Source organism: Ambystoma mexicanum, chromosome 9, assembly GCF_040938575.1.
Source record: "Ambystoma mexicanum isolate Mex_15411 chromosome 9, UKY_AmexF1_1, whole genome shotgun sequence".
NCBI classification, from domain to species: Eukaryota; Metazoa; Chordata; class Amphibia; order Caudata; family Ambystomatidae; genus Ambystoma; species Ambystoma mexicanum.
In genome coordinates, this window is record NC_090931.1 from 1048598127 (window position 1) to 1048616138 (window position 18012).

An 18012-nucleotide genomic window follows, 5' to 3' on the forward strand; every position below is an offset into this window, starting at 1 on the left:
CCTAAACACACAGAGCTGGCTTGAGTAGTGCAACACGGCTCCTGCTAGCTTTTGGTATCGAGCTCGGACCTATCTAGGGTCTTCGAGGCTAAACAGGACAGCTCCCAGTCATTTCGATTCATGGCAGTGGTATTTGTGCTCAGTTACCAGGGAATGTTTAGTAACTAGTGACTAAATAAAGTACTTCAATAGCTGAAGAAAAAACATGTTTAATGTTAGTGCTTTATTAATTTCACAAAGTGACCATTGGGATGTATGCTCGTCCATGGTCCTGCTTGTCCATGGTTTTTCCCACAGACTGCCGAAGAATTTCCATGCTCTTGTTTTGCCCCAGTTGTCATGCTGGTTAAAATAAACGAATAACTTTATTCAATCGCCTTTTAAAAATTGCAGGCAATTCTTTAAAACACATATGCCGTGGCATTTCATCTTTAAAGCGAAAGAATGCAGCTTTCTTTTGGATTGCAAACTATGATGATGCATTTTGATAACTGAAGTTAACTACTGTTTTTGCAGGCATTTCCCAATTGTTTTTATTTTTATTTTGTGGATATTTTTGGCCATATTGTCCAAACTAGCAATATGCTTTTCTTTCAGAAGCTACAGATAAAGATTATTTTGGCTTCAAAAGAAACCCCCTCACTGTTTCTACTCCAGCCGCCCTACCCCCACTCTCTCTAAACCCCACCCGCCCTACCACCACTCTCTCTGTCCCCACCCGGCCTACCCCCACTCTATCTACCCCCACTCACTCAACCTACTATACCTACCCCCACTGAACCTACCTCCACTGTCTCTGCACACACCCACCCTAACCTATGTAAAGGAAACGTTTTCTGAAACTTTGCCACTATAGTCACACCCCTGCTACTCATAGCAAGAATCAGAGTACCGCTTTATGTGAAGCAGAAGTAGCAAATGACAAAATACATTGTAAGAATTACAAATATTAAGCATGATATAACATACTGTATATGATTTAACTTTGATCTATATTAAACTGTTGTGAGTTTGGCATTACCTGTAGGACTCGTGTCATAAATACAGATGAGCCCATGAGAACAAAAATCATGAGCCCAGTAACCCTTTGTTCCCGAATTCCTAGAAATTTTGGCTGCTCCCCTGGTGCCGAGCACTCAGATTCCAACTTCAGGCTGTTCACGTGAGTGATGGAGAGGACGGTGGCGGCCACAAACCACGGTAAGCCCATGATTGAGCAGACTCCGAGCATTAGTGCGACCATCAGCAGGTCAAGGTGATACCCACAGCCCTTCTGCAAAGGAAGTGACAGGAAACAAGAAAGGCTAAGGATCCAGGAAATCTAACATGCAGCATACATGTGGAATCAATATGTTAATATTGCATTTGCAGAACAGTTCACAAAGGACACACCAGGAAACACAGAAAACATGTCTTGCTTGCAGTCATATTGAGATTCCGATTCGGAAAACCGAGAAGTCTTCAGAATGTAATCCAGGCATACAATACTTTTTTTTAAAAAAGTTTACATTTTTTTACTGTGTTTAGTCAACATATGACTTTTCACAGTACAAAAGAAAAAAAGTGAAAACATTAAAATATTCAAGCAATCAAAGCCATCATGCATAATAGTTAATATACACATTTATAATCCAATAATCTTAATTAGGAAAAAAACAAAGACACAAAAAGTAAATTAAGATAAAAAAAGGAAAGAAAAAGATAACAGAGAGAGAAAAAAGAGAAAAGAAGTTAAAAGACAAAAAGCAATATCTCAGCCTGAGCGGCACAGATAGGTTAACAGTAAACCTTAATTAAGGACTCGATTTCCTTTAGAAATCTAAGAACCTCCACTGAAAGGAAGGTTTATTTTCCCGCTGATATCGATTCCAAAATTCGTCTGTATGCAACCAGTCAAATTAATGGTGAACACAACGTATCCTTTGCTTATTAAGCCCAACACACGTTATTAAGAGATGTTTTACATTCTGTTGGGCACCTATGTCATAGAGATTACAAACGCTGTGCTTCAATGGGCCCCTATTCTAGATGGTCAATTGCAGTCTTGTAGTGTATACATTTAGACAAAACCTTAAAATATTGACCCTCCATCTTGTATTCAGAAACCTTCTCAAATAAGGCAGCAAGACCCCCAGCGGTTTGGCATTTGCTGGGAAGTTCTCAAAGCCTTTCATATGGATAAATGACGCCCTAGTTGCAATCCAATCAGTTTGACACATGGATTTTTCTCGCTTCAAAGGATTGTCCATTAGTTCAATTTCTGAAGAATTACATTTACGTTGGTGTTTCTTATCATTAGTCCACTGATATCCTCATACAGGGAAGTTTTATCCAGAATTAAGATTGATCCTTCTCCAATTTACAGAGAATTCTAAGAACTGCTGATGCAACTCATACCTGAGCCTACTCATGGGCAGCAATCAAGGTAAGTTAAAAACTTGTTTCCAAATTAAACCCTAAATTCGAACACAATTGATCTCAAATGCCAATTTCTCAATTTCGATTCCATACATAAGAATGGGTATGAACTTACCCTTCTAGAGCTTAAATAAGGGTAAGAGGGTGAATCTGCAATAAGTGGAGAGGATTTTTTCATTTGACAGACAAGTTGATTAACCTTGCTCCCTGTATTAGTTTCTAGCGCTGCAATTGAAGGGTTTGATCTAATCATAAAACCCAAGTATTTTATTTCTTATACTACAGGTAGGGTCTGGTCTGTCATCTTCCTTTTGACGCCAACTGTTCTTATTTTCTTTAGGTGGTTATAGGCCATGACAAAGGTTTTAGTTGGATTGATAATGAGGTCATTTTGGCGGGCGTAGTTTTCGAAGGCTACAGTCAGACGCTGTATGCCTATCAGTGTACGATCTAATAAGACTACGTCATCTGCACAGGCCAGACATGTTAATTTAAGGTTACCAATTTTAGGCGATGCCATCGAATGTGGTGCGAATTTGTTCCACAGGTCGGCCAAAAAAAGCTTAAAAAGGCAGGGTGCAACAATGCATCCCTGTCTTAAACCTTGCCGTGGGGATGGGGGAGGACAGGTCACCTGCAAAATGTTATCTAACCTGTATTGTTGTTTTATCATGTATTTGAATTAAGAGACCAGCAGGGATTCCACATTCTATTAGCTTACACCACAGTTTCCCCCAATGTATAGTGTTGAAGGCGCTAGACAAATCTATCCAAGCCCCATAGAGAAAAGAATTGTCTTGCCTAGTGTTTAGGTTTTTCAGGCTGTTTGGTGTCGTAAATAGTGCCTTCCGAAAACCGGTCTGGAACTTTGAGATGATATTTGCCTGGTCTGCCCATTTCACCAGGTCCTTTAGAATGATTTGTGCAAATATCTTGCTCTCTATGTCCATTAAGGCAATGGGGCAATAATTAGCTGGGTTCCCACAATCACCTTTCTTATAGATGGGAATTATTATTGCTGAGTGCCAAGACTCAGGACATTCATGTGTTTTTATTATGTTGTTGAACAGGTTAAGAAGGATGGAGGTCCAAAGGCCCACTGAAGATTGTAACATATCATTTGTGAGGCCAATTTGCCCGGCAGCCCAAGATCTCGACGAGGTACGTATAAAGCCCTCCACCTCGCTTTCCGTAATTTCAAGTTCCAACTCCAATTTGGCAGTTAATCTGCAGCCACATGGGTTAGTTTCCTGAAAGATTCCAGTAAATAATTCTTTCCAAGTCGTTTCCAAAATGCAATTCGACTGGGCTGAAGCTTGGAATTGAGGTTGCTGATTTATAATGCAGTAGAGATTACGCTGGCTACCTTTGGTTACTGCTTTGAACATGGACAATCCATCCAAGTGGCTTCTCTCAAATTTCTTTCTCCATGAATCGATTTTCCAGTTTGGCATTAAGATTAGCCCCTTGTCACCTAAATGCAACTAATTGGTTTCCACCCTGATTTACCACTGATTATTCAATACATTTTGAATTCAGGGGACTGAATTTATATTGACCAAAGACTGCCGACAGTGAAATATGGTCACTAGTGCCAATTTCGACAGTCCGCAACTCCAAACATTCCCTGAATAAGAGCACAGACATTATTATGTAGTCGATAGTAGACGCAAACGCGCCACTTCTCCAGGTTTTCGCCGGCGCAATATCACCAGGAATGCAACCGTTTCCCATACAGTGATTCCATTCCTCGAAAAAGCTGCACCACTTTATGACCTTTCAGCCATGAGGTACCTCTATAAACCTTGACTGAGCTTCTCCCCAAACATCTGTAGTTCAAGTCATCTGCCACTAACACATTGTTATCTGGAAAAGTGGAACTTCAAGTTAGCAATATATCCGATAAATCCTCAAGAAAAAACGTCCAAGTTGGAATACGCGGGGCTCAAATATAAGTTGATCAATGTCATGGATTTACAGATAAATTGGTCAGAGAAACACATCCTAACTGGCAAGATACCTAATCTTTTAGAGGGAAATTGTTTTATAGACCTTGCCAGAATGTTACAAATAGCAGCCACTAACCCCCCAGAGGGTCTACCCCATTCATATTGGTGGAAATCTGGTTTACGATTGGAAAGCCATCCAATTTAAAGGGCTCCCTTAGCCAGGTCTCCTCCATGTCTCCTATAAGAGGATCAAACCGTGGTCTTGGAAGAGATATTTCATAATATTTCCAGTTTAAAAAGAACTGGAGCCCCGTCTATTACAACACAAACATTTCAGTGTCGCCTCAGCTAAAGCAAATCCTCAATACCATTCAGCTTCTGGAAGACTTCAGTAAGGATTCCCGGTAAGAGTGACCAAATTGTGTTTTTCTCACCCCCTGACCCTTCCTCCCACCTCCATCAACCAACCACTTCATGGCTTCTCTACCACCCTCCGAACTTTATGGTATAGAGACCATAACCTTTGGTTATCAGGGATTAGGGGCAATGTAGCTGACACTTCCAGGCCTAAATCTTTAAACTCTTTACCTGAATTCAAAATGGCCATTGCTCCCAGTTGTGATTCATGACTACCTCCACTACATTGGTAATATGGTCGTATGGGAAATTTATATGGTCGATGTCATGTGAGGCAAGTAGAAATAGGTCTGGAATTTGTCTAGTTATAGCCAGAATATTGCCCCTAGTCAGGCTTGCATGGCCTTGGGATGAGACAGTTCATTTTAACCAAATTCTAGGAATAGCAAAGGGACTCGGGTCCTTCATGAGAGGTTGTTCTAAATCGCCTACCAGGGACACTTTCTGTGAAGGCATAGCTGATGCCTCCTGAGTCTGCATGCTGTCATCCTTCCCAAACCTGGCCTCCCCATTGTCTTTCTCCTTGGGGATGCCTAACACAGTGGTGGAAGCATTTAAATCAAGAACAATTTTATCCATACTTCTCCACTCTTGTCGCTGTTTGGCTTTTTCTTTCAAGAATATTGGAGCCAGACGTAGAGGATCCTTTGTTGCTTCATTTGGATTATCGGTTTGTAAGGCCACACTGATTTTAGTAATTGTAAGTGCAGGATGATTTACTTTATGCCGTGAGGCAGATCAACTTCCGGGATTCCCACCTGAATTCACAGGGTCTTCGTTCATGTCCACCGGCTGGGAAAAAGGTAAGGTAGATAAGTCCTACGAGGCACTGCTGGAGGCTTTGTTCAGGGCGTTGAAAAAGTTCCTTTTCCCCGTGTTTTTTTGCTTTGATTGTTTAATGTTCTTGGATTTCTGTGCCTGAAGGTGGGACACTTCCCTAGGGATCTCTTTAGTTCATTGACCAGACTTTTCTTTCCTTCCTTTTCCTTTCATCACTTTGCCATTCCCCCGGCCTTCTTCTTCACTAGCTGTTGGAGCATTCTGTAGGGTATTGGGCTGAGGGGAGACAGGAGGATCTGGAGCCGATCTTTGTCCCAAATCTTGAAGTAAGTTTGACCCAACATCCTCCAAACTCTTTTTCAGCATTGCTATGATAGCTTCCCCGGACTGGGCCAACCTCATAAATTCTTCAAGTGTTGATTGGGAAAATGAAGTGTCATCCAATGTGAGAGATTCTTGTGGCCCTTTCACACTGTGGTGATGGCCCGTCCTGGACTGCACCCACATGGTCTTTGACTCTAGTTTTGCTGAAAGTAATTCCTGTTCAAGCATCACTAGATGTGACTTGATCTCTTTGCACATCAACAATTGATTACAACTTTCTTCCCATAAGAGACGCAAGTCCTTGCATACCGATGAGTTTAGTAGACAGTGGAGGCCGACCATTGAGGACTCACATGACCCCACCTCCTTGGTTAGTTCCACGACAGTACCCGCCTTAGTTTGAACTTCAGTCCTTAATAACTCAAAAACGCTCACCAAAGAGTTGAGTACAAAACTCAATGCTATTAATGGGGGTTTGACAGAGCGCCATTATGCGCTGAAACTCCTGCAGACTGATTGAGCTCTTCCTTGCGATCCTCCAGTGAGGGACCACTTTGTAGCTGCCCCCCTGACGTGAATGGTGGAGCCTCACTTGTCTCACTTGCCAGAGGATCCCGTATGCCACAAGTGTTATTAGACTTCAACGCCATGTCGCCCGTTCTAATTTCAACAACGTCTGTTTCCAGGTACATTTGCAGTTGGTCCAAGAATCTTCCTTCACTAAGGATACTGTCACTTAGTCATCTCCTCTTGTTTGACATCCCCTTAATAATGATACGTTTCATCGAGGAAGTGGAAAGCGTGTAATCCAAATTATTTCTAATTGTTGTTCCCAAGGGATGTTTCCCAGGACAGGGACTAGAGGTCTAGGAAGTCTGGTTACTACATGGTTCATGCATCTCTTGGGATGGGTAGTCGAAAGATTGGGACATTATGACCTCCTTAGGAGACTTCTGCAGCATAATATCAGCTTCTGGTGCTTTTAAATCGTCCTTCCAACACAAAGACCCACTTCTTAGGTTGTAGCAAGTTGGCATTGACCCACGTTGTAAATGCACCCCCCCAAGGATCTTACCAAACGGGCTAATCACTTGATCGGTGTGTTCTGTTCAAGCCCAATGGTACGGCAAGTCAGCAACAAATGGAGTAGTAAAACGGCAGCTAAACTGTAAATTGGTCCACGCAGCGTTAGCAAACGAGAACGCTGGTGAAAGCGAGGAGGCACTTAATGCAGTATATTATTGTTACCTGATTTCCACTGTCAAGTGCCCTTATCAGGGCTCGTGGTTGTCAAGAGGCTGGTTCCCGGACCAATGCCGATCCTGTACACTACAGGGAACACACAGCAACACACTCCTCCAGCTTCGCTCTGGAGCTGGCGGTTTTCTTTTGCTGAAACCACCTTTAAGGGAGACAATGCAAAAAGACTTGTGGATACAAGGTCTATCCACACGGCAGAACACTCCTACCGCACATGATTAGAATCAAACGCTATGTGGCTGAGCTGATAACTACCTGGATACACATCAGCTACTATCAGGCAATTCTTTCTTTGTGCTTAGTGGCCACCTTGGCGCAAGGCTCATTAGAAACTCTGCATACAAAAGGAAGGGCATTTGCTGCCGCACTGCAATTGATGCAGACGCGGCGAGACTGAGCCGGAAAATACCTTGAAAATCATTTATAATAAGACATTTAGGAAAGGGAAAGTGCTTGACCTGTAAAGACTGGGTGTAAGGGCGAAATTATTTTAAAACATGTACTTATTTATATAGGTTTTATTTTAAGTGCTCGCATTTTCACTTTACTTTTGCATGCATGCCACATGTACATTCCATTCAGGTGATGCTAGTCCAGTCCTGGTTTTTACTTTGCATTCTGGGATTTGTAGTCCTTGATTTCCGTGTTATAAATTCAGGACTACAAGTACCAGAATGCAAAGTTAAAAGCAGAAGAGGGCTAGTATCTCCCAAATGGAATGGATAATATTGGCATGTGTGCTTTGTTACACATTGACTGGTATTAGGCTGTTCTGGAGTTCTACTTAGCCACCATCTTGGCTTCAGGGTTATGAGAATCACGGCCTGTATAGGAAGGGGAACTCATCGGACATGATGCTATTGATACAGATAAGATGTAAGATATAATCGATAAGAGTTTTGAAAATTACATTTAGGGAAGAGAAAGACTTTGCCCTGTAAAACCAGGGAGTCAGAAGAGATTAACTTCAAAATATGTACTTATTTATTTGTGCTTTGCTTTATCTTGCCTTTTTGAACTACCGAATGTAAGCAATTTTGCTTTACTTCACACTTTACACTGTGTGGTGTGTGACCCTCACAAGTGTATTTTCCCTTTAAGGGAATGTGTCCCTCCCCTGTGTATTTCCCTTTTAACATGGGCCATGACTATGTCATGGCCCAAGCTAATAAAAGGAGCCCCTGCAGGCACGTGCATCAGAATGGCTGCAGACTGCCAAAGAGTGCATCTATCATTCATTTAGGCCTGAAGTCCCACATGGTGTGAGCATGGGCCTGCAGGCCATGATGCTATGGGACCCTTGTGCCAGGACGGTGGCAGAGGTCTGCATGGTCAATGGTATGGCTCAACCCTGCATCCAACCAAGACCGGGTGTTCCCCGGCAACCATCCATGGTGCTGATGCGACATACTACCGTGGCGTCTGCTAGATGTCCATAGCAGGCCCCTAGACAACACAGATCAGCTGGTATCAGTTTTGATACTTAGCATCCACGTTGGCTTCAAGCTGATATGTAACACGTCCTGTGCAAGTAGGGACCATCTCTGCCTGTGCAGCAAATGCACACTGCAGGTGGCCTGGCTGCAGGCCAAAGGCAAGCCCATCTAGGTCCTTCTATGATAGGGCAAGCCAGACGAGGCTGTGCACATATCCACTAAAACCACAGTATTGCATACCTAGGTAGAGATTTGCTAGCGTTATGGCCCTCTCACCTCTCCACACCCAGCGCCACTGCACAGACTCTAGCTCAACCTACTGACGTGAACGCCCCTTCTAAAGTGATCAATATTAGACAAAGTGGGGCGACAAAACCTCGCAAAAGTTCATTACGCAACGCTTGCTGTTCAATAAAAAACTTTGAAAGGCTAGGCCATACTCTTCTGAATAAGAATATTGCAAACTCACTAAGGGCAATCCAGATGTGGACCCCTTCCAAAATGTGAGTTATAGAGGCTCATCTTCATCTCACTGGTGAGGCAGGAACACGTGTCTGGGGTTGCTGATAGTACTCTTGTTCAGCAGAGAATTGCCTATCATTTCGGTGCTGGACTGCCTAATAGGTGGGACCAGACTAATATACAAATAGTGATTTCTGCTCTGTGAAAGCTACAGTGAAGGTAAAACATGCTTGTAGACCTTCCTGAGAGGGATAAATCCCAAAGAACAAGTTCTTTGAACCATGTTTGTTCTCCGTAGAGAGGCTCTTGCGCTTTCGTACATGTTGTACATTTGAGTTTGTTTTTGGCTAATGTTTGTGGTGCTTGCACAACACCAGCAATGTAATCTTTGTTACAGAAGAGAGAGCGAATAAGAGAATATCTGGTTGGCATCGCAACCAGCAATGCCACAGCATGACAATTCTAAATCATAAACTTTTCTTTTTCCACTCTTCTGCCGTACTAGCCAATTAGGAGTTCCCTAACAATATTTTCTCCAATCAGCACCTTTGTAAGAAGCAAGTCGGGTGCTTAGCTTTCCATTTCCAGTCACACAGTGATTTGTAAGGCTGTGATATTGTTTTTGTTTTGTTTTGTTTGTTTATTTGATATAGTGCGCCAAACTCATGGGTAGCTGGGCGCAAACATTACAAGTATACTTAAGCTTAGTTACAAAGGTAGAAGGGTACATACATATAGGAAGTAGCAGGGTTACTTCTATATAGTTAACACCGATACTAGAGGTTACATATGGGTATTCCAGGATTACAGACAAGTGGTACAAAGTAACAGAAACAGTGGCAGGCGCAGAAGCTGGCAGGCATATGCGGCATGTGCAGTCAAGGTATAGGTAAGGGGTAGATAGGTAGGCTAGCCTAGGCATCGTTGGACCGTATCCAGGTGAGGGCTTTCCGTCTGAATTTGGAATAGGGTTGGCTGCTCTGAGCTCTACGGGAAGTGCATTCCAGGATTGTGTGGCTATGACGGGGAAGCTGGAGCCACCAGTAGTAGTACGTTTAAATCTAGGGACCTCTAAAGTGTTGGCCGATCTCATGGGGCGGGCTGTGATTCTCTTTTTAATTCTTTCTGCGAGATAAGGTGGCGCTATGTTGGGCAATGTTGGGCTATTTCATGCTCAATTGGGCTATTATGTCCACAAATGGGCTACTAAACTGCACTTGTGCAGGTAATTACAGGTGTGTGCATGGTTGCCAATCAACCCCACCCAGCCCACACCCATTTGCTTTACCCCCACCCATGCCACACACATTACTTGTGCAGGTTGCATTTTCTTTGGGCTACTTTGGGCTACTTTTGAATAGTCCTTCAGAGGCTGATTTGTTCTTCAAGTCTTCTGCCCCCAATCAACTACCACCAACACCCACCCACCCAATCCCATCCCCACTCTCTTTACCCCATCCCCTCACCCACACCACCCCCACACTCTCTAGCCCCAATTCCACCCTACCACAAATACCCTCTAGCCCCCAAGCACATACACTCCCCCACTCTCTTTACTGCCTCCCATGCAACCCCACTCTTTTCTGCCACCGACCACCCACTCTCTCTACATACTGACCCTCTCTCTACCCCCACCCACCCTACACCCAGACTACCATGAACCACCCTTCTCCTGCTCTCTCTACTCCATCCACCCTCCCTACCCCCACTTTCTCTACCAACACCCACCCAACTCTGCCCAACTCTCTCTATCCATCATCCCTCCTCACTCCTCTCTCTCTCTAGCCCCACCCACCCTAAACTCTATTCCCCCACCCACCCGACCCCCTCTCTCTACCCCATGTAATCCTTTGTCTCACACTCTTGCTTTATTTCCTAAACATTCACTCACTTTTTCTCACTCCCAATCGCGTTTTTCAAACTTATGTCGTTTCTCATTCAAAACCTCAGTATTCCTGGCACTCTTGAGCATGCCATAACTCCCTTTCATTCTTTCAGCCTTCCACTGCACATAATCTCTCAACTTCTGTTCATCCCAATCCACAAAACCTGCCCTTCCTAACCAGGGCGAATTTACAGCCATGTATGGCTTTCTCCTCCTTAAAACCTCAAACAGAACCAAGGCAGTGGTAGCATGAGAGGCCATGTGCACAAACTCTCCTCTCAACCATACTCTCCCAGCTAAGACCTGCCTCCAGAGACATTCTGAGGCCCTTCGTAAGGGTACGGTTAAATTGTTCAGCAGCCCCATTGGGTACAGGGATGTTTTGTGATGCGTAACTCCCAGGTTCTCCAAAAATGTCTCCATTATGCTTGAAATCATCTGAACCACATGTTCAGTCAAGATCTTCCCAGAGAACCCCTCCACCTGAAATAAATTGTCAAAATAATTAACCACAGCTGATGGGTCTGCTTCCATCGTGACCTCCACCTCTACTGACTAGGAGTACAAATCATGAGGACAATGAGATACTTCTTCCTATCTCAATCACCATCAACAGGACCCAGCATATTGAGAGCAACAAATACCCAGGGCGTGCTTGGCAACTACAGTGGCATTCCATATCTGCCTGAACCCCCCCCAAAAACATCAATGTGTGCCCCTCCATAGGCATTTACCCTCACTCCAGCTGTCATTAGTTTAATACCTTTGAACCTTTCATAGCACACAGTTCTACATATTATGGTATAATCAGAGTTTGAGTCCACGAGCATTGCAACTCCAACCCCATTAATGCTAATCATGGCATGCAGCTTCTTAGCCTTCTTTGCTCTAAATGACACCTGGTTGACAGACCAACTCACTCCTTCCACGGCTTCTGATTCCAACTCCCCACCAGTCTCACCGTCTGGCTGCATGTAGATTTCCCTGACAATGCACTGAGGAAAATGCTCACAGCAATGGGTGAAATGGCCCTTGTTCCCACACTTGTGGTCCTCAGCTCTAATACCAGGCCCTAGAGCTGGCAAAGTGAAAGGTGCTGCCATACCTGAAATACATTTTGACACTAGCTCCCTTCCCAATTTTATCCTCATTGGGGTCACCAATCGGTCCCTTTCTCATGAATTCACTCTTCTGCGCTCCCACCTGCCATTTAGCCCCCGTCCTTTTTACCTCCTTATGATCGCTCACTGTGGCACATATTCTGTCCACCACCAGTGATTACTTATTATCTATTTCGTTTACACACGCCATCATAGGTTATATTTTTTTGTTTATGTCTAGCACGTTATCTAAGCTGGGGTCTGCCTTCGTCCAAATCTCTTCTCAGATCTTGCGCTTGGAGAGCTTCAGTATGCATTGGTCCCTAAGGCACTCAGTATAGGCTTGCCCAAATTTAGAGCTGAAATCTGCGGTAGACTCACCGTTCCCTTGCTCCTGGATTCTAAAGTAATATCTTTCAAGGATTATCCTTGTTTAAAAAAAAATGTAAGTTCATCTTCTGAAGGATGACCACATAAGCATTCAAGGACTCAACTCCACTAGGTTCTTCCCACTCGCACCCTGCCCAGATGTGTCCTAAATCCAGAAGGCTCTTAAGAATCCTCCTGCCTTTGAATCCCAAGCTATGCATGAGGAGTGCACATTTCTCTCTATGCCCTACACAAGCCCATGTATCACCAGACTGCTTTATATGTCTGCTACCTGACTGTGGGTTTTCCTGGGTTGGGCAAGAGCTGGGGAGGAAGGTTGGTCATGTTACTTGCTGGCAAAGAAAATTCCCTCACAAGAACACTTCCTCTACAATGGCCTGTTTTTCTTTTGTCCCAAGCAGTGTAACATAACCAAGGTGCCATTTACACACAAAATAATGCACAAGCAGTTGGAATGAGCAAGGAGACTGTATGCTTCTCTTATCCCAAACAAATCGTACCACCACGCCTTGCACAGTGTAGAAGCAACAGGGTTACCATAGCAACAATTTGCAGTTAATCCACTCTCAGCTGAGAGAAGGTGCTCTCCTTTGCTTTGTACTGTGAATGCAACAGATGGTTGTGGGGGCCTTCCTCTAGCAAATTGGACACACAACAGCCTGGCTCCACTCTGCACTCCCGGCCTTCCTCGAGCATGTTCGGGGATCTCTGTGGCCCTTTACGTACGTTTGGTCCTTGCCGGTCCTGGCATGTATCATGCTTCCTGCACGGCACTCAGTAGTACATGTGTAAGAGGGCCTCCAGATGGTCCGTCCTGCTGCTCACCCTCCCTCACTTCAGCTGCTCCACTTTCAACAACAACAACTTCTCTACATTAGAAGACTAAACTGTTTCAATATGGAATGTTGAAACAGGTTTAACTATATACAGGGTGTACAACGTACTAACAAGATACATGTAAGATTAACTATTGTAACACACTCTCCACCTTGAACCCTGGTGCACACAAATGCAAAATACAAAAATAGCAGTAAACGCTAAAACTATTGTCTTTGCCAATGCTTGTTTATCTTTGTTTCTGTTAAAGAGTTTTGGGATGTATGTGCTATGCTTTTGATAAGGGGGTATGCTTTAAGTCTTGTTTAATGAAAGTAGTTTAATGATGTCAATATTTAGGGTAAAATGATATGTTGTTCAAATGCTAATACTTCTATGTAGAGGACCAAGCATGCATTCTATAGCAAACATGTACATGAATGATTAATACAGTTCTATTTAGAGATTTCCCTGTCTTTGACCTGGGGTACTCATGATCATCATAGTTTTGGTACAGGGGGCATATCTTAAATGCCATCCATGTTTTGCAGTAAGTTGGCTGTCACTGTAGCAGTCGAGTAGACACCTTGTGACCTTCTAACACACTCTATGCCACAAGAAGAGCGGGTGCCACGGATCAGGCTACTGATGGCACCGGACACGTGTACTATGCTTTTGGCATGGAGTTAACGAGGAAGAGGAATGTGATTGGCAGATTACCCTTCTGGGAGATGGAATTACCCATATCATTTAATTTGTAAATACAAATGAAAAACAGCCAGGGTTGCCACACTCTTGGCAGATGGCAATCACTCACACCTTCAATGTCACCATTGCAAATGAATGGGCTATCATTCTGAAGGACTAGTTGCTCGAACCTTGGAAACATTATCTGAAATATCTGAACACATGGGCATTGACAGCCATGCATGTTCTGCTGGTTTGAAACCTGTTATGGATCATCTGAATTGATCTCCAGAGCAAAAAGGATTCTATTCACTTTTACTGGAAGTGGGACGTGGAATGTACTTACTCACAAAGTGAGTATCACCCACTGCAAGACACCAACTACAACGGATCCTCCCATTCTAAGGTCTCTTGGTTTACAACTGAGACTACCCACTTGGTTTGAATTAATCAGACAAATCAATTACTCTTGAAAAATGGTAGTGGCTGGATGGTGCAGGCAGATGTATGGGTGGGTGGATTAGTTGGGTGGGGCAGGCTGGCATAGTCGTGGCAGGTGGGCCTAAGGTTGTGTGGTTGGGGGTTAAGCAGGCATTGGGTATGGGGGTCGTGACATGGGGGTGCTTGGTCCTAAACCAAATCCAATATTAATGTTACTTGTATATTTTTGGATCATCTTTTAAAAGTGGGGCCTGGTTTAAATCTGGACATTGGATATTCAGCATGCTATTAATTTGACGTTCCTAAGCAAAGTCGCCATTCCCTCCATCTTTTCAGCCATCTGGGAACAGACTACCAACTGCCTCATTGTAATCTGTCACTGGATTGCTCCCGCTGGTTCATGCTGAACTTTAAAAACATGGAAGCCATCTTTCTTCCAGCTTCCAGCACCATCCCTTACCTTCGAAGTCTAATATCCTTCCTCTTAGGGAGAATTCTCTGTTTAGGCTGAATTTCCTAACCTAGTGAGTCCCCCAGCAGCTTTGCTGGATTTCTGGAGTTTTTTTTTTCCATCCTGCCAAGAGTGAGACTCTTTTCTCCCACTCTTGGACATGTATGTGTGTAATTCCTTTGAAATGTCAATGTGTTCGATGGGCTATGGGGTCTTTTACTCCATAGGGTCTCATATGTTTTTCTATGTGTGTTACACCGCACCCTATGTGTCGTAACACGGGGGCGCCCTAGCGGGTCCCCCACCATAGACTCCATACCCGGGGACTGACTATAGTCTCCCCGGGCATGTAAAGTCACCATTGGCTTTACTAGCCCTAAATTTACTAACAGAACTAGTACCAACCATCTTATTGTGGACGTACTAGTAGGGGTAATTCGATTACTCCTGGATCTGTTACTCGAGGGGGCACTGTCCCGTCCCCCCTCGTTGAGTTTTGGCTGGTGGCAGTGGAAACTATTTGTTATGTTCGATCCCGAACATAACCCTATGGGATTCATCCCATTGTTGGAGATTGATACTTTTTCTCATTAATCTCTGACGTACCACCGATCTACTTATCTTAAATAAGTTTATCGAGTGGTATTTTCTGCCAGAACTCGGTTTTAAAATGGCGTCTGTGTTCGTCTCTGTGACTCCTAAACCAAAGGTTGAGCCCTTTGTTCCACTTTTGGCGGGCCTCTGTACAGAGACCCTCCAAAGTGCTGCCATTCTGTCTGGGTTACCTCAGGGGTGTGGGAGGGGGTTTAGGCACCCTGGACCGAGTTGCCTTGCCAACTCAGGTCGCACTCTGGAGTGATTGGCCCAGGTGGTGAGCCTTCCCGCTCACCACTTAGCATGTGTTGATTGACAGCTAGGCTGAATGAATGGGGGTCGTCTGCATAAAAGCAGGGCTTTTGGGACTGGATCTTCAGAAGTCGCCACAGGACCTAAGAATCCGACGAGGGTAACGCTGAGCCGACCTGCACGACCACACCTCCGGTGGAGCCCTGCGGAACCGACTCACCACTTCCCGACGACAGAGGAGATCTCCCTGCCGGAGAGTCTCTTCCCCTGACTGGTGGGAACAACCTTTGCTTTTTATTCGCCTCAGGACGCAGTGGTCGAATTGCCCGTGCAGAGCACCTCGGCAACCGGATAGCCACTACCCCTGTACCGCGACCAAAAGGTGGTGCCTTGTGACGGAGCACTCCGCGGCTGGTCTCTTCCCTGGTGGTGCACTGGACTTTACTTTCCTTCGACGACGAGATCATCTCTACTCTTGGCCAAGACCCGACGTGCATCCACCACCAGGAACAACTGCCCCCGCTGGAGCTGCCCTCCACAACAAGGTACCGTGTCTGCCTGGCTTCCCTTTCGTTCGGTTCGAGCGAGGTGTCTTAATCCTCTCTGTTCCGCTGGGTCGCCTCCAAGCTTTGCTCATTCTTTGTTCTGAACTGGTTCAATCTGCCGATAACAATTTGCTATAAAGACTTGAATGCATCTCCACTAGAGACTTTTTGAGACATCGCGCCTTGCCTCTCTCCGAGTGGGCCTGGCCTCTGAACTTTATGATCTATTGTGATTCTTGCCTTCCTGCCTTGCATTTTATCCGCTTAGGATTGAACTGTGTTGATTTCATAACCTGCCTATCTTTTTCTCTCCCGTCCTAACTAATATTCGAGCGTCATCTAGGTTGAGGTATACACCTCTGTCTGAAAATAAGTGGTACCGGTAGAACCTAGAGTTGTCGATATTTTGCTAGGGGGATTGATCGTTTTCTACTCTGTAGAGTAATTGATGTTTGATTTGTTTGCCGTGATTTGCTTTAGTGTTTTCCATAGATGTTGTGTTATAAATAAATAACGTACTATCTTTACACTAAGCCTTGTTGCGTGGTTGCTTGTCTTGCTGTGAAGAATTGCCCTATGTTGTATACTCCACATACTGACCAACTTTTCTTGAGAGAAGTCTGACTGCTCAGCCACAGCTACCAAGTGAATCTGTGTGGTGCAGACTGCTACCAATTGGGTTCACCGCCAACGCCTGTGGTCCTAAATCTTTTGCAGTGCTCCCAGAGGGAACTGCACAGGTTTTCGCCTAACACTTCCGCCCTGACCTTATTGCTCCATCACCCTTGTAACCTTGGAATCCTCTTTGATAGCGACATCTGACAACAACAGTTCATCACTACCACCTCGTCTGCTGCTCCTATTAACCTTCTTAACATTCAGAAAATGTGTCAATTTCTTACACACCACTCGATGAAAACTCTAATTTCCTCCCTTGTACTACGCAAACGCGACTACTGCTTGTGCCTGCTTTTTGTCCTCTCTACTTCTTCTTATATAGAGAAAGCCTGCAGCTCAGCTACCTGTGCTCCCCACAATCTTCCCAGATGCTCTCCCAATTGTCTGTGCCATCACCATGCTCGTTGACTCTTTATGCACAAACCCTCCCTTTTCAAGTTCCTTCTCCTACTTAACAAATCTGTCAATGGCCTTGTTTCTCAGTACTTGGCTGACTGTATCTCTACCTACTCACCACCTCATTCCCTCCGTTCGTCATCTGCACTCAATCTCAGTGCCTTGCATGTCACCAGTGCTTCCCCGTGCTTCCGCTCCTTCTCCCTGCCAACAACTTTTATTTGGAACCTAGTGCCCATCATCATGAAAGCCAGTCTACTTGTGAATCTCTTCAAAGCTCAGCTTCTAATTCACCTGCTGGTCCTCTCCGCCGTTTTTCCTACCTGACTCCGACACTCCCTCCAGTGTCACATATCATGTTGTATATTTGTGCAATACTTCCCTCTAGTTTGAAGCACTTGCCCCCCTAGTCTAATTGTATCTTGTAATTTGTATCCCCTGTTTTCTTCCTGGTCTTATGTTCCATTTTCCTCACACCCTCAAACTGGCTCGGCATCTGTTCTCATGTGTGTGCTCTTGATCACGCACCAGTCTGGGGAATACCTCAGTCATCTGTAAATGCATTATTATAGGTCAATTCGGATCAAAATGACACCATGTTCTTTAATACAAATAATGTGCATTGCATTTCCCTTTTCAAATTTGAACCTATTGATGTAAATAATTTGATACATTAAATATGATATTAACATTATTTTATTTCACAAACATAATTTAGGATGCACCACAAG

The 18012-nt window shown here is 44.3% G+C and overlaps 1 protein-coding gene across 8 annotated transcripts in view; it reads right to left on the reverse strand.

The window, feature by feature from the left end:
* The window catches only part of SLC4A10 (solute carrier family 4 member 10), a 1479043-nt gene that overhangs the window by 79266 nt on the left and 1381765 nt on the right, over positions 1–18012 (reverse strand). For all 8 annotated transcript variants that reach the window (XM_069616332.1, XM_069616329.1, XM_069616333.1 and 5 more), the window contains exon 19: positions 1022–1273. In XM_069616332.1, the coding sequence (XP_069472433.1) occupies positions 1022–1273 (252 nt within the window). The remainder of the gene's footprint in view (positions 1–1021; positions 1274–18012) is intronic.